This window comes from Oryctolagus cuniculus, chromosome 5 (assembly GCF_051225735.1).
Source record: "Oryctolagus cuniculus isolate XC-2025 breed Fujian yellow rabbit chromosome 5, ASM5122573v1, whole genome shotgun sequence".
Classification (NCBI taxonomy): Eukaryota; Metazoa; Chordata; class Mammalia; order Lagomorpha; family Leporidae; genus Oryctolagus; species Oryctolagus cuniculus.
This window is the reverse complement of record NC_142871.1, coordinates 18899197-18920700: the sequence shown is the minus strand read 5'-3', so window position 1 is coordinate 18920700 and position 21504 is coordinate 18899197. Positions and strand designations below refer to the sequence as shown.

General features: G+C 46.2%; 1 protein-coding gene, 1 long non-coding RNA gene and 1 pseudogene across 2 annotated transcripts in view; 1 reads left to right on the top strand and 2 right to left on the bottom strand.

Moving 5' to 3' along the window:
* Positions 1 to 5472, top strand: part of UST (uronyl 2-sulfotransferase) — a 337883-nt gene extending 332411 nt beyond the window's left edge. Inside the window, exon 8 of the mRNA XM_089333646.1 lies at positions 5026 to 5472. Coding sequence (XP_089189772.1) covers positions 5026 to 5066 — 41 coding nt within the window. The 3' untranslated portion in view covers positions 5067 to 5472. The remainder of the gene's footprint in view (positions 1 to 5025) is intronic.
* Positions 1 to 21504, bottom strand: part of LOC149126425 (uncharacterized) — an 84914-nt gene that overhangs the window by 41847 nt on the left and 21563 nt on the right. The gene's annotated exons all lie outside the window — the stretch shown is intronic.
* On the bottom strand, positions 14612 to 17777 carry LOC103345498 (trafficking protein particle complex subunit 13 pseudogene; annotated as a pseudogene).

Below are 21504 nucleotides of genomic sequence, written 5' to 3'. Positions count from 1 at the left end.
CCTCATCTACCCTTTCAAGGTTGGCTAACTCAACTTTTTGTGCCCATACTGAGCAATCCTTGGAAAGAAGCCAATATCCCAGCAATGTCACTGCTGTGAGGCTGGGTGGCAGACCCACGGCTCTGACTCTGAAATGAACACTAACACAGCACAGAACTCAGGAACCTAGTTTTCTGCCTGAAAAATGACCCAAGGTACACACTTCTTCCCTTTGAGTGACAGCTAAATCAGTTACTCAGTAACCATGTTGTGTGTGTGTGTGTGTGTAAAGCATATAACACTTATGATTTCTAAATAACATACAATGTAGACACCCTCAAGCAAGAACCTAAGTGTTTTGTTGGGCTTCATTGATCAATACCACTTGCTAAGAGACTATAAAGGAAATTGAACATTAAACCCACATATACCAGCTTGAGTAGCCCCCACTACTCCAGGATTGAGGCCATGGGAGTCCGATGAATCCACACATTGCCAACCCCAGTTACCATAGAAGGAGAGAAAGCTGCCTAGCAAAACTACTGTGACTTAGGTTGCTTTCACACTTCATTGGAAATTGTTTGGATTGTAAGCCAACAAAGGAGAAAAGGATTTGTTTGAAAATTGATTGAACCATTTTGGACCAAGTGTCAACGATTGTATGCTTGGAGATGTTGTATGGGAAGATTAAAGATTTCCTGTTGTTCCCTGACAGACCTAGTAGAGTTCATTACAGCAGATGCAGGCTGACTATTGATGTATGTGTAAGAGTTTATAAAACAGCAAGATTAGCCTGGCTGGTGCTTTTTGAGTAAAGCTGGTGGCTCCCAGTGTGGAGAGGGCTGAAAACACGCTGGGTTAGGTCTGTGTGGTCCCCGCCAGGCTTAGGAGGCACCTTCCCATCCTCCACCCATGCTCTCCCAACTGCCTGTGCCCTCACACGGGAGACCTTCTCATGATATATTCACCTCCCAGGCAAGCGAAAGGGACTGACCAGACTGAAGGACACAGTGGGGAAACAGCTAGATCTCTCGCCGAGATCACAGAAACAAGGCATGCTCCAGTGGAAGTCCAAGTGCGACTGAGGATTTCTGCCGGCTGGGGACTCAGCTATACGCGGCTTAACTGAAGATCTCCCAGTATCCACCCAGGTGTCTGTGCAGCGTCAGCGTGAAGAGCCCAGACGCTACCGATGACACATCCCCACGGATCCGAGAGGACTGGGAAGAAGGGGTTTAGCTAATTGTCTACTCCTCCTAGAAGATACTTCCTCAGCTCCATGAATAACGCTCTCGGAGTCTGTGCTCACGTCTGGTTCCCCCAGTTAGCCTGGCTGCTCCCGCAACACCGCGTTCTTCATGTTCTTTCCAGGGCTACGGGGCCCTTGTATTAGGAAACAGTAAAAAAAAAAAAACTCCATATTGAAGGAATACATGTTTTTTCACATTACACAGAAAAACATTTATGTTTAAATTTTTCAAAATACGTTTTCCCCTATAATTGCTTATTCAGGGTATTTCCAGGTATTCAGGTTTCTCTGTAGAGCTAATCACACATTGAAAAGTACCTATGTCAATTATTTGTGTTCAAAGCTGCTAAATGCTTATAAAGCAACAAGATTCTTTTAAGAGCTCTGAATCTCTATGTGGTATTAACCAGATGGCTGCAAGGAGCCCTGTCTAACTTCTTCCTCACAGTGTTCTAAGGGGGAGGACATTGTCTGTATTTCACACGGTGGTCACACAGGCTCAAGAGGTGAAGTGGGTTACCTGAAGTCACGCTGCTTAGAAAGAAGCCGAGTTAGAGTTCCACCCAGATCCTCTGATTCTGCACCCCAAACACCATAATTCCTCCTCACTGCCTGAAGCACAGAAGACATCAAACATCAGAAGAGGGGCGACTAAAACAATTCCCAAGTCCAAACATGGGGTAGAAGCTGCTTTTCACCAACCAGTCCCACAGATGGATGCACCCACCTGCTCCATCTCCCCTTTGTCTTCCTCTTCCCCTCTGCTCTCAGTCCTCCACTCCTCTTCCCACTCCTGCCTCCAGTCTCTGTCTGCTCTTATTAATGTGAATAGACTATGAGGACACAACGCAACAGGGGGGAGAGGTCTTTGTTTATTTATGTATTTGAAAGGCAGAGAAAGAGAGCTCCCAGCCACTGGGTCATTCCCCAAGTGCCTACAACTGCAGGGCCTGGGCCAGGCTGGGCTGGGCAGGCGCTTGGCCAGGCTGGAGCTGGACCCTTGATTGACACCAGGAGTCAGGAACTCAACCCAGGGCTCCCACGTGGGTGACAGGAACTCACTTTCTTGAGCTGCCACTGCTGCCTCTCAGGGTGTACACTGGCAGGAAGTTGGAGTTAGGAGCTGGAGCCAGAAATTGAACCCAGATGCTCCAATTGGAATATGTAACCTGCGTGTTAACCAATAGGCTAAATGCCCACCCCCAGAGGGGGAAGCTTCTATCTCAGAATAGCAATTATCCAGATTGCTCACAGCGGGAAGTTTCCTTGGGAGAGCAAAATATGGGGGTGGGGAGAGATCTTCAAAAAGTACATGGAAGCCGGCGCCGCGGCTCACTAGGCTAATCCTCCACCTTGCGGTGCCGGCACACCGGGTTCTAGTCCCGGTCGGGGCGCTGGATTCTGTCCCGGTTGCCCCTCTTCCAGGCCAGCTCTCTGCTGTGGCCCGAGAGTCCAGTGGAGGATGGCCCAAGTGCTTGGACCCTGCACCCCATGGGAGACCAGGATAAGTACCTGGCTCCTGCCATCGGATCAGCGTGGTGCGCTGGCCACAGCGCGCCGCGCCGGCCACAGCGCGCCGGCCGCGGCGGCCATTGGAGGGTGAACCAACGGCAAAAAGGAAGACATTTCTCCCTGTCTCTGTCTTTCACTGTCCACTCTGTCAAAAAAAAAAAAAAAGTACATGGAAAATGTGTATTATGAAAAAGCTTTATGTGGATTTACAAGCATTTCTGCACCCAAAGTAAATTTACCTTTTACTCTCATTTTTCCACAAGCTCGTTGAAGTACCTTCATATGAATACTGTCATTTTAAAGTGATACCATGAAATTTGCAATGGTTTTTTGGAAAATAGTGTTGATTAGCTGAAAGTATACTTGAGAGGAGAGGAGTGACTTTTATTTCATTTTATAAGATTAAATTAAGTTAGAGAAGCTGTTCCTGAGGTTGGTTCACATCTGCCAACTCTACCAGAGAGGCTGGGGTGGGGGCAAGGGTGGCCTTGGGCCTGAGGCCCCTGGACCCACGTCCAGGGGCGTGGGGAGCGTTCACCCTTGAGTCTCTCCCACACCTAGGAATTCTCTTCTGCACATGAGTCAGATTTCTCTGCATGCATCTATCTGGTGCTCTGTTACACGAAAGGAAATACTTATTACTCTCAGGCTGGTCCCCAGGGAAGGGAAGGAATGGCTCCCGAACAAGATGTGTCTTCAGCTGTGAGGACATTCCAGCTGCTTAGGGGAGAAATCGTGTTCTTGAACCCAAAATAGCTTTATGGGAGAGACTGCCAAGCTTGCCCCGCAGATCCAAGTACACCTTTTTCTCACCTTGCTGAGCCCCTCTCTAAACACTGCTTAGTTGGTTTCAGTGTAACTACCAGTGGATCCCATTCTGTCTGGTGTACATCCGATGTGTGTGTTTCAAGGATGCCCCAAAACCCGCTCACAGCCACTGTGACACTAAGAGAAGGAGCAGGGACCTGGGGGAAGGGTTGGTTCTGGTTTTATTGGATGAAAATACCACTGGAAAGAAAGCCCGTGTCTTGTATGAGACCCAGAAATCCACTGTAGCTGGGCAAACAGAACACACTGGAAAACTGAAGATCTAATTGTGCCTGATGGCAAAGAACTAAACCTAGCTGGGAAGGCAAGATCTAAACAGAAGGAAATTCAAACAACAACACAGGGGTCAAATGACAAGAAAGCCAACCAAAGTGGAAAATGGGTCAGGTACTGCCCAGAATCCCAGTTAAGTTCAGGAAAGGGAGAAAAGACCATAATATCCAGCAAAAATGTTGTGGCAATGTTAGCAGTCTCAATGGCAACCATGTAGTTTAACGAGCCTGCAGATTTTTGCTGAAGGGTCATGAGGACGGCAGGTTTTGCTGACATGGTTGCCCTGTTCTGTCTGAGTCAAGGCCAAGGCCACTGCTCCCGATTCAGGGGACCCTACAGAGCGCTTGCGTATTGCCACTGACCGCGGAAGTTGCCTTTGCCTGATCCTCCTTAGTTCCAAGCCGTCGTCGCAACAAGACAGAACTCTTTTTGTACTTTTGTCATTGTAGCACGCTTGTTCTTCTTTCATGGAAGAAAGGAAGTTTGTCCTATGCCCTGCTTGGGGAACAGAAGGGAAAAGAGCCAGTGTGCACCTGTGGGGTCATGGACAGCGCAGCCCATGGTTCCTGCGAGGTGGCTGGGTGGGAGTAGGGAGACCATGTGACCGCAGTGCAGTGGTGAGGGTCTCAGCCGCAAGGGGCTACTCTGGCACCCGTGGCTCAGGCTTCGAATAGGGCAGGTCCCAGGCTCTCCTCCCTCAGCCCACCCCAAGTCTCCAGAAGATGAAAGAAGAGGAATGTGCTTACTCTTAAGACTAGGACCGTAGGCCTGAAACCTGATTGGCCGCCCCATCCTAAGAGCAGAATTGAGGCCAGAGAGCCTGTCCTGAGAGAACCTGTGGCTTCTAATGGCTAAAAAACATGCAGAGTTGGTGGTGAATGATAACGCACTGGGGTGTTTCCACCTAACTTAAAGGCCTTCTGCTGCTGCGAGCCGGGCTACGCTGGCTGTTTATGAGAGCCTACTGGACACAGAAAGGACTTGGTTAAAAAAATGCAGCTGTCTGTAGTCCAAAACCATGGAAACCAGCTCTCTCCGCAAACAATGAGCCTGCTTCCAGCCAAGGCTGCGAGAGATTCTCATTTCTCATGATTTGCTTCCAAATCCCAAACAGCAAATGCCTTTAAACTGGACAAAAGAGCAAGGAGCCTACTGAATTGGCAATTGTTCTCTCTCTTTTTTAGCAAGCCTCTGTGCAATGGAAGGGAAGCATGAAAGAAGCTAGGCTTTGCTACTTTGGGGTTTCCAAAGACAAGATGGCCTTCGGACAAGTTAACCCTCAGCGGGCAGAGCTGCACAGAGCTGTGGGAGGAGACTGTGTTCTCATGTTCACAGCCAAGGTATGTTTTCTTTTTCGGCCGAGTCCTGTTCCAGGGGGAAGCTGAAATGTTCTTGCTCCAGAATGAACCCCGTGGAAACCACACGGCTCCACAGCGTGGTGATAGTCAGCACATAGTTTCCTGGTTATAAACCACCCGCTCCCCCTCATTCTCCAGTTCCAAAGAGTCCGCGGTCGACTTTCCAAATATGAGGGGTCTTCAAGAAGTTCATGGAAAACTGTGTTATGACAAAACTGTGCATTGATTTCAACCTTTCTGTGCACCAAAATAAACTTAGCTTTTCTATATCCATGAACTTTTTTTTTTTTTTTTTGACAGGCAGAGTGGACAGTGAGAGAGAGAGAGAGAAAGGTCTTCCTTTGCCGTTGGTTCACCCTCCAATGGCCGCCGCAGCACACTGATCCGATGGCAGGAGCCAGGTGCTTCTCCTGGTCTCCCATGGGGTGCAGGGCCCAACCACTTGGGCCATCCTCCACTGCACTCCCTGGCCACAGCAGAGAGCTGGCCTGGAAGAGGGGCAACCGGGACAGAATCCGGTGCCCCAACCGGGACTAGAACCCGGTGTGCCGGCGCCGCTAGGCGGAGGATTAGCCTAGTGAGCCGCGGCGCCGGCTCTATATCCATGAACTTTTAAAAGCATACCCTCACTGTAACCAAATAGCAATAGAACGAATACATTAGAATTGTAGACATGCACCAAAATGCCTGCGATGGTATCAGAGCCTTCTGTCCTGCAAGGCCTCTGTCTGTTCGCCCAGACACTGATCCAAGTTGCACTGTGAGACCCGGAGCCCTGACTCTGGAGGGAGCTTCCACCGGCCTGCCTTGGCAGCCCCCTCCAGGCCTGCAGCCGAGGGGGTTCTCATGCAGCAGCACACTCTGTGTACGTGAGACAACTGGCTGATTCACAAAGCCACATCAGCACAGCCCAGAATGGCTTATTAGCTTCTCCTGAAAACCCCGCTGCCCCAGAACAGGCCAAGTTACCCCGCTGTGTTCCTTACTCATCCCAGGTGCCCCCATGCCTACCTGATTCCTGCTCCAGTCCTCTACCAGGAGACGGCTCTGCTCTGTTCACTGCTGGGCGCCTGTCCTTTGTTCCGAGCTTTCTGCAGAGGCCCAAGAGACTTTGCCCGAAAGCTGTTGGAAAGATGATGCTCACAGAGACTCGTGCTGTTAGCCATCGCGACATCCGGAGTGCGTCTTAGAATGTCAGCGGAAACCGTGCCTGAGTAAATAGGTGTTTGGAGCAGATGGCCGCTTCTGAAAACCCATCAAATATCCTACCACCCACGGAGCAGGCCTGCCCTGGGCACTACTTGTGACCTTTATTGGGTCCTGCAGCTATTTGACAAGGGGATTAAATCTGTATACTCCTGACACAGAAAGATCTGCACCACCACCCACATGTACACACACACACACACACACACGTGATGTTTTCTCCAATGTCAAGGGGTTGAAGGGATCATTCAAGCACATTCCTGGGTCACCAGGCTAAGATCCTTGGATTCATCTTCAATCCATTCTTCTCTCCATTTCTTATTTTAAAGTTTTATTTACTTAATTCTTTGAAAGACAGGCCAACAAAGAGAGAGAAAGTGAGAAAGCAAGAGAGAGAGAGAGAGAGAGAGAGAGAAATAGCTTCCATGCCCTGGTTTACTGTCCAAATGCCTGCAATAGCTGGGGCTGGTCTAGGGCAAAGCCAAGACCCAGGAATTCAATCCGGGTCTCCCACATGGGTGGCAGGGACCTAGATACTTGAGCCATTCACCTGCTGCTTCCTGAGGTGTGCATCAGCAGGGAGCTAGGCAGAAAGCAGGGTAGGGAATGCAAACCCAGGCGTTCCAGTATGGGATGTAGAAATCCCAAGCACCTGCCCTGCCCACCTCTCCACTTTTCTTTTAAACTTCGACCTCTCTGGGGGCAGAAATGAAATCTCAGTCAACTCAGTGCCCACTGGGCGTGAACACAGTTCCTGACAGTGAGAAAAATGCACACTAGGTGAGAAAGCAATGAACCATTGGCGCCTGAGACAGGGAGAACATCTATTATAAGCAACCCACCACTAGCTTCTGTCCGTTCTCTCCACCTGTCCACCCATGCCCCAAGGAAATGGGATCAGGGAATAAGGGGTGCTCCTGAAACCCAGGCACAGCAAACAGCACAGAGCACCAGCCCTGGCCCAGTCTGACCTCAGTACAGTGTCCTCCATGCTGAGGGGAGATGCTGCAGGCCTCTCTCCAGAGGATGCTTTGAAAACCTACAGAGACATTCTTTGGTTGTCACAATAATTAAGAGTCACCATCAATGTGTATCCATTGAGCCATCAGAGATTTTGCAATGTGCAGGTTAATTCTGCCAAGAATTGTCCAAAGTCTCACATGACCTCCAAACATACCACCGCATATTCACACAGATGAAAACATGTTTTTAATTCCACAATCCTACATCCCAACTCAATTTTTTACAAACGATCACTAAGTCGTGTTTTTGGCATGACTTACAATGTACCCTGAATTTTCCAAGAATGCAGCTACCAAATAAGTCCATGGGAGAGTGTACATTGTTTGGTTTGGAACTTTACCAAGATTTGTTCAGCTTTTGAAAAAAAATCACAATATCACTGTCTACACCTCTGATGGGCTTTGAGTCCCCAGTGCAGCACACCTGCACCAGCCTGCATGTGAGAGCTATTATGTGCTGATGACTCCACATGCACGGGTGAGCTCCGACTACCTCATCACGTCTTCTAGCAGAGTTATGCGCTAGCATTTGCACATTTAAATGCACATTCTCTTTTGAATTAGTTCTTGACATGTCTAAGACATAGAAAGTAAGGACATTCTACTGAATTTTCAAAATTAAGTTTATAAGTAAGTTTTATTATTTAATCTCAAAAGAAAAAAAAAGTAAAGTTACAAAATGTTTGTGATGCCAATAAAGGAGGTGTCAGGTCTAACATTGCACTATGGTATATTAGCCTTTTGTTACTGTGACAAAATACCCAAGACAAACTACTTATGAATGTACCATTTTGGAGGGTCCCATTCCAAGATAGGGTGAGCCCCCGGGTAGGCACCTGTCTGGTGAGGCCGGAGGATCACAATGGCAGAGATTGTGTGGAAGAAGGATCTCATGGCAAGCCAGAAAATGGAGAGAATGGTAGGCCTAACTTGGCTTTTCTAACGAACGCTTTCCCAAGGACTACCTTCCAAGAATACACCTGCTACGACCTAAGGACCTCCCACTGGGCCCACCTCCTAGACATTCTGATTGGTCCAATCCTCCGCCTTCTCAGTGTCATCAACCAGTGACTCATCTGCGTGAGCTCAGGAGCCGTACCCTATTGAAGCCATGTCACCTGGTACTACCGTTTTTATGTGGGATCATTAATGATGCTTCTAGCTGCAAGGACTGGCGTGCTAAATACAGTTTAAAAAATGATTCCTTTTTTCATATAACAAGAAGCCCAAGGTACGTAGTTCCATTGATTGCTGTGTGGCCTAATGAGAAGGACAACACCCCAGGTGGCTTCCACCTTTCTGTGCAGCTACCTGCAGTGTGCTGGCCTTTATCCTCACGCTCATCCCAGCACGGTTGCAAGAGGACTGCTGTCCCTCAGTCTGTATCCAACACAGAGTCATTGTTCCTTGCATCGATCTTTTTAGCGGAGGAAGACCTTTTTCTAGAAGCTCCAGGGAAGGTTTCCTTTGGCGTTAATTCACTGAGATCTCATTAGTTGCCAACAGCTGGAAGGAAGCCGGACAAGCCAGCATGTTTAGGTGGGTACAGGTGAGCCCTGCTAACAAGGATGTGGGTAAGGTGTTGGGGAGAGGGGGTGGAGATGGCTGTTGGTTGCAAACAAAGCTGTTTACTATGGTGCTCACTGGGGCAGCACAGATTCCAAGATCAGAATGACACAGACGTAAGCGTAGCCCCTGTCCCAGGACCATGAAGCGCTCTGAGCACAGTGGGGTGATACAGAGTCCCGATACTTGATTACATGCTGCAGAGAGAATGGTGAGAAAGCAGCTGCTAGACCCCAAACATGAAGAAAAGAGGAATGGAAAAGCCACTTGCCCGATTTGATCAGTAAATGTTATATACATGTTTTGAAATATTACGTGGTAACCCATAAAAATGAACAGGTATCACATGTTAATCCTACAGTTTAAATAAATACTTACTAATTACTATAGCACAATCATTCAGAACAAAAAACAGCCGAAGCACATGGTAGATGTTAGAATGATGTATTTATGTTTATACTTTAACCAAAAGTATGAAAAGGGCTAGGCGGTTAGGATCTATTTGACAGTATCGATTCTCCACGCCTTTTTGTTTCTAGTTTCCTTAACTTAATTGCTGCTCTAAGTGACATGTTCAGTGTTCAAAAACATTCAGCTCTGCTGCCTGCCTCACTGCTTTGGTGTGAGTTCTAAGTGAGAATATACGCAGTTACACAAAACCCTCCAAACAGCACATTCACAACCTGAGAACGTCTTTCCTGAAGAATACTCAAGGCACAGACTTGGGAATTCGTTTTAAACCATTTTTCACAGACTTAATGGGAATTTAAAAGTGGAGAGAATTTGCATGAGACTTATATTTTATAATATAACTTTAAATTCGAACTAGAGATGTAATAAGCTAAGCTACTTGAATCATGAGACTGGGGTCTTAAAAAATAATAATGGAACAAAGAGGAATCCTCATGGACTGAAGATGCGTCCAGCCAGGCAGGAAACCTGTGTCCTGTTATAAGCTCCATTGACCAAGCTCTGTTCCAGGTCTAGAACAAGTACCCAGAGCCAACAGAAGGTGATGCTGTTATGTCCAGAGGCTCAAGTTGACCATCTCGACCCATGCTGGTGCGGCCCAGTGGAGCCAGAGCCAACCTGGGTGACTGCATGTCTGGGTTTGCCCAGGGAAAAGTGCATCTGCTTCTCATCACTGTAACAAAATGCCCAATGTAGGTTACTTTGCAAAGAACAGAAGTTTCTTTTATTTATTTATTTTTTGACAGGCAGAGTGGACAGTGAGAGAGAGAGACAGAGAGAAAGGTCTTCCTTTTTCCTTGGTTCACCCTCCAATGGCCGCTGCAGCCAGCGCTGCAGCTGGCATGCTGTGCTGATCCGAAGCCAGGAGCCAGGTGCTTCCTCCCGGTCTTCCATGTGGGTGCAGGGCCCAAGGACCTGGGCCATCCTCCACTGCCCTCCCAGGCCACAGCAGAGAGCTGGCCCGGAAGAGGAGCAACCAGGACAGAATCCAGCGTCCCGACCGGGACTAGAACCCCGTGTGCCGGCACCGCAGGTAGAGGATTAGCCTAGTGAGCCATGGCGCCGGCCATAAAGAACAAAGGTTTACTTTGGCCAATAGTTTCCAGAGGTTCACGCCCCAGTGCTGGGTGGCCCCATTGGTTCCATCTCTGGTGATGGTGTGCATGCTGGTGGAGTCCTGAGGGCGCGCAGGGCATCACGTGGTAAGAGACGGGGGAACACATGTGTCTGTCTCTGCCTATGTGGTCTCTGTCTCCTTAGAAAACCACCAGGATGCAATCACGGGGCTCCACCCAATGACTCAGTCTAATCTGATCACTTCCCTCCCTCCCAGTATCACTACCATAATACCCGGGGACTAAACTCCTGAGTTGAGGGTAAGGGGACAAATATATAAGCAGTGACACGTAGGAAGGTCCACTCTATCCCTATTCCCATTGCGAATAGCACTTATTCTCCAAAGTCTCCTGGTCTGGGTGAAAGATTAGAAATGGCTATGCTCACTAACTGATTTTAAAATTCTAGATGGCAAGCCTTATCTCAGGCCCAGGCCCCCCAGCTCTGGGGCTAAAGAAAGAAAAGCAAACAGCTGGAGAAGTTGCAGGATAGGAGAGCTGGAGCAACAGAGGGCTAAGCGGGGGCAGGGGAGGGGGAGGGAGGAAGAGTAGGCAATTAAAAAAAAAAAAAGAATAATAAAAACCCAAGGCCCACAGTAGGGAGAACAAGAATCCAGAATCCGCTGGAGCAGGTATCCTCCTCCTTGGCTGGAAGGGCCATGGAGAAGGAAAATTTCACAACAACCCTGATGAATGGACGGCTTGTTTCGCTGCAAGGAGGCTTGCAGCTGGACACCAGTAGTCCGAATAGCCATCCTGTTTCTCGGGCAGGCTTCCAGGGCCGCCAAGTGTTACAAGCCCTTCATAGAGCTGTGGATTTTAAAGGTGAATTGAAACTATTTTCAGATCCCTCTTGGGCAGCAGATGGACAGAATGACGGATTGTTCCTGTGGTGTAGTTGTTTTCATTCCTGGCCCAACTGCAGCACTGTGCTCACGGCACCGTGGGTGCAACAAGAGACTGGTGTGGTTTGTGCTAGAGAGCAAGCAAGAGGCGTGCTACTAAATATGCAGGGAGAGAAGAGAGGCAGCCAGACTGCAGATTCTTCTAAGTGAAATAGGAAAACGCTGACGAGGCCATAATGGGATCAGGCAAGCTGATATGGGGTTTTGCTTTGATATTATCTTTATGACCCAACTGGGTTTGGGGGGAGAGAGCAGAGGGATGAGGATGTGAGATTGTACTTTCAGGAGTTATATTTAACAAGTCCAAAGCTGAGAGGTCTTTGGATTGGATCAATGTCACCAAATTCTTTGAAAGAATTGCAATAAATTTAAGTATAGCTCTGTGGTTAGGAGTTCCAGTTCTGGTTCAGAAAGCCTTGATTCAAATCCCGGCTTCGGGGCCAGCGCTGTGGCATAGCGGGTAAAGCCGCTGCCTACAGTGCCAGCGTCCCATGTGGGCAACGGTTCGAGTCCCGGCTGCTCCACTTGCGATCCAAGCTCTCTGCTGTGGCCTGGGAAAGCAGCAGAAGATGGCCCAAGTCCTTGGGCCCCTGCACCTGCATAGGACACCCGGAAGAAGCTCCTGATTCCTGATTTCAGATCGGCCACTTGGGGAGTGAACCAACAGATGGAAGACCTCTCTCTCTGTCTCTGCCTCTGCCTCTCTGCAACTACCTTTCAAATAAATAAATAAATCTTTAAAAAAAAAATGCCGGCTTCATCAGTTGCTAGTAACCTTCGGCAAGTTTCTTCGCCGCTTTGCGACTCGATATCCTCATCTGTTGTGTTGCCTGTGCCGCTGGGTTGCTGACAACGGTTGAGAAAGAAAATGTTTAGAACAGTGCCTGGCATACTGTAGCGCCTGTCACGTCAGTTGTGGTGGTCTTGTCACTGTCACAAGGTGTGATGCCAAGCTCTGTTGTAATTTCTTAAATGTACCTAGCTAAGCTCAATTTGATGGACTGGGGAAAATTGTGGGTTTTTTTTTTTTCAGGGGTGGAAAAAAAATTGGCTTTTTTAAAAGCAAGCTCATGATATTTTGCCAAGGGTCCCAGTTTCCGTCCCATCAGTGGGGTAGGAGGGAAAGGTCGATAAAAGAACAGAGCTGTTAGACGCCATAGTTACAGAGCTGTATAGCTCCAGTGGGCTGCGGTGCTGGCCCTGGTTACCAAACAGTGAGGAAGAGGAATGGGAATTAAGAGCCATTTGCCAGTCACCAAAAGCTGGGGAGGCGGGGCTGGAAGGCTTTGCTTCCACGAAAACTGCTGAGCCTTTGCGAGCACAAAGCGCCTTAGCTGGCTCTTTCTGTGCTGCAAGGATGCACGTGATGCTCACGGAGTTCATTCCTTCCACAAATTTGCGAGCACTGATGATGGTCCAGGAAGCGTTCCGGGGGCTGTGAATGCACCAGGCTCCTGACTCCTTCCTGGGGCTGTGAATAGACCAGGCTCCTGACTCCAGGCTGTCTCAGAATAGGGGAGCCCGGGCCTACATAAGCAATGGCTCAGGGAACTCAAGGAGTTGGAAGAAAGAGACCCACACTCTGGCATTGGACCCATAAGAAAGCAATCTCAGGCCCTGGTTCAGCCAGAGACTACACGTGGAAGAGTTTCAAGGTGATTCCTGATTCGACGTCAGAATTGGGAAAGCGAAAAGTACGAGCCACAGAGGGAGGGCGGGGCGATTGGCAGGGCAAGAGCCGATGCCACACTGGCTCTTTGCTTGCACTACACCCAGCACTGCACTAAGCACCTTGTGACAGCCCAGAGAAGGCAGAGTTACTCCCGCCTTTTGACAAACAAGGAACCTGGAGCTCGGAGCTCGGGAGTGACTCGGTCAGGATCCCGAAGCTGCTGAGCCCTGAAGCTGGGCTAAGCAAGTGGGTGTGGCCCCGAGCTTGTTTTTTCCACTGCCCTACTGGGGCTCAGTTCCAAGAAGGCTAATTTAGGAACTCATCCAGGAAATTGTGGAAGAAAATCTAAGAGCGTGTTGTTACCTTCCGAATGATAAGTCATATGTTTAAAATTAAGTATTAGGAAACTGGCAACGTTATGTGTCCCTAGGTATGATCAAACCTAAATCAACTCAGGCAAATTAAATTCACTATCGATGGTCTGATAAGGCCAAAGACAAGGTTAATTCTCTGAGAGAATCAGATTACCTGGGCCTTCTCTTTCCTTGAGATAGCCCTTTGGCCCAGGGTCTTATGCAAATAAGTCCTGTTTATAATAAGATCTGCCCCCTTCCTACACACCCACCCCCAATGCAAATTGCCACCTGTTACAGATCTTCCAAACTAGCTTTTCCCACCTGATTCTTGGATTGGTTTTGCTCCTCCTTTTCTAGGACTTTCTTCACCATCAGCCCAACCTGGGCCCACTGGATTTATGTTCACCTCCGGGTGACAGAAAAACTGACCAAATAGTAGCCTCAGCCAATCAGAAAGTTTGATTTTCTTTTCTTTTTTTTTTTTTTGGCTATAAAGTCTTATTTCATTATTTGATCAACCTTAATCATTTTGGAAGAAAGACTTCAGTTTTACACTGCTTATAATTTATTTTGCACAGATATTTCTTTATTACTCAAATTTGAAGGGCAACCCTTCTGATCATAGCTTTCATTTGGGACCAGTTTGTCACAGCAATAAATAATTATGCAGTTAAGAAAAAAATCTTTGTATTTGACTTGATGTGCTTTTACATTTAAGAAATTATATATACATTCTTGAATTTCAACTTACCAAACAGGATAGCTTTTATCTAACAGCATAATCTTTTGTTTACTTCACAAACTATTGAAACTTGTTGTTACATTCACATTGCTACAACCTAACTTTCCCATTGTTTTGCTCATAGCATATGTAAATTAGTGTGATTCAATGGAAAGACACAAAGCTACAAACTACTAAAACATGATTTAAAGTTTACAATCAAATATCAGATGCTGGGAGGCCTTCAAATATGCCTTATGAAAAGAAATGTCTTATTTTTCAATGGGAAAAAAACCAGTAGTTTTTGGCTTTGAATTGTAAGATTACTAGGCCTGTCAGTTAAAAATTAATTGAATAATCAACAGCCTAGAAGAGAAAACCAATTCTGATCTGCTGTTTAGTACCTTAAAGTTAGATGAGCAGGTGACACATACATACCAATATAATAATTTTGAAAATAATTAGCAAACCTCATACTGTGTTAGCCAGTACCAGGAGGACTACCCCAGTTGTAAACAAACCTTTTATGCTGACTAAGGACCTAAGAAAAAAACCTGTAGCTCCCTATTTCTAAATAAGGTACTGAGAGAGTTCTAAAGTTGTAGGAAACAATTGTGTCTTCTATGCCGAGGTCAGCAAACCATGGCTTACAGGCCAAGTCCTGCCAGCCTCCTGGCTTGTAAACACCAGTGCACTTTTCTGCCTACTGCCGCTCTTGCACTACAATTGCAAAGTGTAGTATTTGCGGTAGAAACCATTCTGTCTTTCACATAAAAACTTCACTGACTGCAGCTCTAGAAACTTGGGACAAATGGCGTCAAATACAGAGATTTTGGAGAACAAAGTCCAAGTGATATCTACAATGAAACAAAATAGGAGTAGAAAATGTACAAATGTTCACTGAGCATGTAACTCACAAGATAAAATCGGTAGATAGTTCTGTTCAAAACAAGTATTTAATATTTTCTTACAAGAAAGAAATTTAAATAATATACTTATTTTTGCCGTTGACTTGATTATTTTACAGAGATGATGGAAACATAGAAACAAAAAGTGTAATTTTCTTCAGCTTTCTACTTTAATGGCCGAAAATACCACACAGACTCGTGCAATGTCATCATATTCATATGTTCTCTTTAAGAATGTGTCTGTTAGTCTTAAGCCAGAGACGCTTTGTAGTCCCTGTACCGAAGATAGTAGAGTAAGGGCGAGGCAGAGAGAGGAACTTGGATGCAGCTTTCCGAGCTGTCTTCCTGAAATCCCACACCAGTGGAAAGAATCGGTATTGCACATTTCCAAAACCAGGTCCATAGTCCTTTCACTGCTGCAGTTTGTTATTTTACAGGTAATGTGAAAGGGTTCTTCTAGGTTCACGGTATCTGGGATTGCCTCCAAAGACAACCTAACATCTCCATAACCTGGAGCCATTCTCTGAAGTTGGCTGTTCTGTAACCTTCCCCTCTCACCTAGATTTGTTTTCCATACTATATCCAATTTCCCGATTACTGTTACTCCTTTAATGATGCCTGCTTTTTCTGCAAACTCCTTTTTGGGCTTTAGGCAGTATAAGTACTGGCGTGTATCCATTGGCTGCAAATATGCTCTCGACCCAGTTTGATTTTCTTAATGGCAGTTGCTAGTATTGGCATGAGTGTGAAAATGTTGATTCTTTAGCTGGAAGGATATTTAATGCAGCCTTTGGCCTCAAGGTTATTTTTGAGAGGTAAAGTTACTGAGAGAGAGGGACAGAGAGAAAGGTTCTCCATCTGCTGGTTCATTCCCCAAATAGCCTGGAGCTGGGCTGATCCAAAGCCAGGAGCCAGGAGCTTCTTTCAGGTCTCCCACGTGCGTGCAGGGGCCCATGCACTTCGGCCATCTTCTACTGCTTTCCCAGGCCATAGCAGAGAACTGGATCAGAAGAGGAGCAGCCAGGACATGAACCAGCGCCCATATAGGATGCCAGCACTGCAGGCAGTGGCTTAGCTCACTATGCCACTGTGCTGGCCAAGATTGTGATTTTTTTGTCCTAGAGAAGGCCTGGTTTTCATAACAGGCAGACAATTTTTCTAGTTACCTTGTTCCCTCTAGCTGGCCTGGGTTCATTCTAATCACACTGGATTGAGGCCATTTTTCGGCCAACCAAGAACTTCCTTGGGAAGCTGCTGTACAGGCAGTGGTTCAGGGTGTGGGTCCAGGGCTAGTTCTAAGTTGGCCTCAGTGGAGCACTAATACCCCCTTGGCCTAGGTTCTTATGAGAACATCGAGAAACTGGAACATGAGAACAGGACTTTATTGAAATCCTGGCGCTTTTGACCCACTTTCTCTTTGAAGTCTCAGAAGAACCCAGGAATTGGGCCCTATTATCCTTGTCAGTGAGTATCCAAGGACACAGTTTCCAAAAAGGTAAATGACAAGCTTATATATGGCCAGGAAGGGTTGGCCCAGTTCAAGACCCTGCGGTCTTTCCAGTCATACTGTGCTGTGTCCTGGAAGTTCCAGGGTGTCCTGCATTCCTTAGATACTCCCATCACAGGTAGGGCAGGGTGGAGAGGAAAAGACAGAGCAGACACTAACCTAAGTGCACCTGGGATCAGGCCAGGACGCCAGGGGCTGGATACTAACGAAAGGAATTGCCCAGGAACCTGTTGGAGCCTGTTTGTGACCCAGACCGCTGGGGCGGTTACTCAACAGCTAACAGTCCCCCAGAGGGCTTGTGTCCATACTGGCGGTGATGGAGGACTCCTTAGATGGCTGATAAGGGCCAGGAGAAATCATAGCTACATCTGCACTGAGGTTAGGTAGATAAGGTTAAAAATGTTGACTTGCTTTGCTCCTGGCAAGAGTCACAACAGCTCCAGGTGGTTGCCATGGTTATCCTGGGCTCATCAGAAACTGTCATTAATCGTTAAGTCACTCCAGATTTTTCCTTTTCAAATGACTTCAGTTGAATCATCAGAAGCCAATGAAATGGAGCAATTGCAGCAGAGAGGGGAATACATCAACACCTTTGCACATCGCAGCGGGGCAGGGAGAGTCTGCAGGCTGCACCCCAAACATCCTCTCCAGCCAAGGACTTCCACGTGGTCTTAGTGCTCTATTCTAAGAAAGGAAGGTGGGATCTTCCAGTCCTCCTTGTAACCACTCCCAGCCATCATTAGGAACTCGTCCCAGAAGAGTTTGGAATGGGATCCAATATAGTCATGTGAACAGAGAATATGATCCTGTCTGAGGCACACAATGGAACATACATCAGGCCTGAAGCTCTAGAACTCTTGGTCCCACTCATCCACCTGAGAAATACAGGTGTATTTCCACTGGGAACCTGTGACCTAGCCAACAGCACGGTCTGATAAAAGGTCACAAGAGCCCAATCCTGTTAGTACTGACGTGTGTGTCTTTCTCTTGGGCAGCTCAAACCAACACAACTATTTGGTGTGTGGGACAGCTTCCTAAACCCCTCTCTCTCTCTCTCTCTCTGCACCTTAACCCCACCTTGGTCTAACTCCCCAGCACCACCAGATTTCTGATGGCACATGAAGGTCATTTTGACCTCACATGATCACTTCTGTTTCCATCAAACAGCCAGAGAAAGTATCTGAAGGCACAGTTAGTCTGACGCATGCCGTCACTGGGCATGCATTTGTACTTCATCTCCTGCTTTCATGAAGCCTTCGGCAAAAAGGTTTTTATTTTAATTTATGACATCCATGTAAAGGGCTCAAGACACATCTTCTATTTTGTTTCGCATAACCCTCACCTTTATTACGACCTCACATATAATGTGAAATATCAGTCAGTATATGCTAAAGTAGACTTATGTATCACAATTCATTGCACCTTCAATTAATTTTATGATTTAACTAGATATTACAAGAGTATGTGATGGCTGTGAACAGGAGCCATAGAACCAATCCTAAAAATAATCTAACAAAAATAGGTGACCTAAACCTGTTTGTATCTGTTTATCAAATTTAATTTCATAAGTAGCTTTGATATGACCCAGTAATCCTACTGATGGGTTTATATATCTGAGAGTAATTTGTGCAAAAAGCCACCAAACAGGAATGTTTGCAGCCACTTTATTCATTCATAACAACCTGAAAATGGAACTAGCCCACGTGTCCACCAACAGGAGACTGGATAAAGAACGTGTGCTTCATCCTTACAATGAACCTGGCAATGAACTCCTGATGTTCACAACATGCATGAATATCATAGATTTTCCATTGAGTAATAGAAGCCAGGTACAGGGCTGACGCTGTGCCATAGCAGGTTAAGCCTCTGCCTGTGGTGCCAGCATTCCATGTGAGCACTGTTTCAAGTTCTGGTTGCTCCACTTCTGTCTATCCATAAGTATTTATCTATCTATCTATCTATCTATCTATCATCTACCTACCTACCTACCTGTTATCTCTATCCTTCTATCTATATCTATCATCTTTCTATATATCTATCAACTATTATCTATCTATCCATCTGAATATTATCAAACCTTAAAAAAGAAGGCAGTCTTGGGCCGGCACCATGGCACACTTGGCTAATCCTCCTCCTGCGGTGCCAGCACACTGGGTTCTAGTCCCAGCTGGGGCACTGGAGTCTGTCCCGGTTGCTCTTCTTCCAGTCCAGCTCTCTGCTGTGGCCCGGGAGGGCAGTGGAGGATGGCCCAAGTGCTTGGGTCCCTGCACCCACATGGAAGACCAGGAGGAAGCACCTGGCTCCTGGCTTCAGATTGGCACAGCGCCAGCTATAGCGGCATTAGGGGAGTGAACCAACGGAAGGAAGACCTTTCTCTCTGTCTCTCTCTCACTGTCTAACTCTGCCTGTCAAAAGAAGAAGAAGAAGAAGAAGAAGAAGAAGAAGAAGAAGAAGAAGAAGAAGAAGACAGTCTTGCCATTTGCCACAACATGGATGGACTGTGAGGACATTATGCTAAGTAAGATAAGCCAGGCACAGAGAGATCAATATTACATGATCTCACTTGTAGGTAAAATCTTCAAGAAAAAAAAGATCAAACACACAGACTGAAGTAGTGGTTACCTGGGCAGGTGGCAAGGGAAGAAGAGTTGGGGAAATGTAGGTCAAGTGATATAAAGTAGCAGATAAATAAAATGAACAAAACTAGAGAGCTACTGTAGACTATGAGGATTATAGTCAGTAAAAATTGTATGAGGGATTTTTGTTAAATACATAGACTTCAGCTACTCTTATCATAAAAAGGGTGAACACCTGGGGCTGACATAAAGCCACCGCCTGCAACTCTAGCATCCCATATGGGTGCTGGTTTATTTCCTGACTGCTCCACTTGTGATCCAGCGCCTTAATAACCTGAGAAAAGCAGCTGGAAGACAGCCAAGTGTTTGGGCCCCTGCCACCCACATGGGAGACTCAGAGCTCCTGGCTTCCGGCTTTGGGCTGGCCAAGCCCTGGCCATTGCAGCCATGTAGGGAGTGAACCAACAGATGGAAGATCTCACTCTGTGTGTGTGTGTGTGTGTGTGTTTGTCTTTCTCTTTGTCGGTAATTCTGACCTTCAAACAAATAATAAATCTTTTTAAAATGGTAAACCTGTGAGATGATAGATATATTAGTTTGTTTTACTATAGTAACCTTTTTTTTCTCCTTTTTTTTTTAAAGACAGAGTTACAGAGTGGCAGAGAGAGAGAGAGAGGTCTTCCATCTGCTGGTTCATTCCCCAGGTGGCCGCAACAGCCAGAGCTGCGCTGATCTGAAACCAGGAGCCAGGAGCTTCTTCCAGGTCTCCCACATGGGTGCAGGGGCCCAAGAACTTGGGCCATCTTCTACTGCTATCACAGGCCATAGCAGAGAGCTAAATGGGAAGAGGAGCAGACAGGACTAGAACCGGTGCCCATACAGGATGCCGGCAGTTCAGGCCAGGGCTTTAACCTGCAGCACCACAGTGCCTGCCCTATAGTAACCTTTTTAACATCTATATGTTTCCATAATATCATGTTGTAAACTTCAAATATGCACAATAAATTTATTCTAAAGATATATAATAACATTACTAAAAAGTGAAATACTTAGTTGTAAATCTAGTAAACCATGTATAGGAGCTGAATGCTGAAAACCACAATAATGCTGCATCCAAAGAATGAAGAGATGCTTGTTCATGGGTTGGAAAACTCAATTTAGTAAATATGTAAGTTCCTCCCCCTTCTTCACTGATATACAGGTTTAGTACAATTTCTGTCAAAATTCTAGCAGGAGGTTTTTAATTAATTGAATTTATTTATCTGTTTATTTTTATTAGAAAGGCAAAGAGACGGTAACAGAGAGGCATCTTCCATACCTGGTTCACTTCCGAATGTCACAGGAGTCAGGGCTGGGCTGGTCAGAACCCAGCAGTCAAGAGTCAATCCAGGTCCCCCACATAGCTGGCAGGTACCCAGGTACTTGAGCCATCACCTGCTGCTTTCCAGGGTGTGTGTTAGCAGGAAGCTAGAATTGGAAGCAGAGCCAGGACTTGAACCCAGGCCCTCTGATTAGGCTATAGGCATCCCAAGCAGCATCTTAACCTCTATACCAAATACCTGCCCCAAGGTATTGTTACATAGAGACAAAATATTATTCTAAAATGCATATGAAAAGTTAAAGGCAATAGAATAGCTTTAAAAATTGGAAAAAAAAGAACCAAGTGGGAGGAATCAGTCCCTCTGATTCAAGACTCATCATATAATAAATTAATGCTAAATGTTACTTTTGAGATAAGTAATATTATATAATAACTAATGAAGACTGTGGTATTAGCAGAAGGTTAGACACAAATATTCATGGAGCTGGATAGATAGCCCAGAGATAAACTCACACAAATAACTCCAAATTACTTTTGACAATGATGGAAACACAGTTCAATGGAGTAAAGTTAGCCACTTCCAACAAACAGTAATGGAACATTTGGACATCCATAAAGAACAACAAAAAAATTCAACTCAAATCAATATAAAGCAGTAAGTCTTTTAGAGGAAATGTATGAAAAATACCTTTGGATTCTAGGCTACATAAAGACTTTTAGGCTTGGCACCAAATCATGATTCAGAAAAGAAAAACTTATAGATTTGACATTATCAAAATTAAAGCCCTTTGCTCTGTAAAAGACCTAGTTACGAGGAAGGCAAGACAAACTACAGACTGAGAGAAAATATTTGCAAACCATGTATCTTGATCCATTTTGTGCTGTTCCAACAGGATACCCAGGACTGGGTAAGTCATAAAGAACAGAAGTTTATTTGGATCGCAATTCTGGAAACTGGG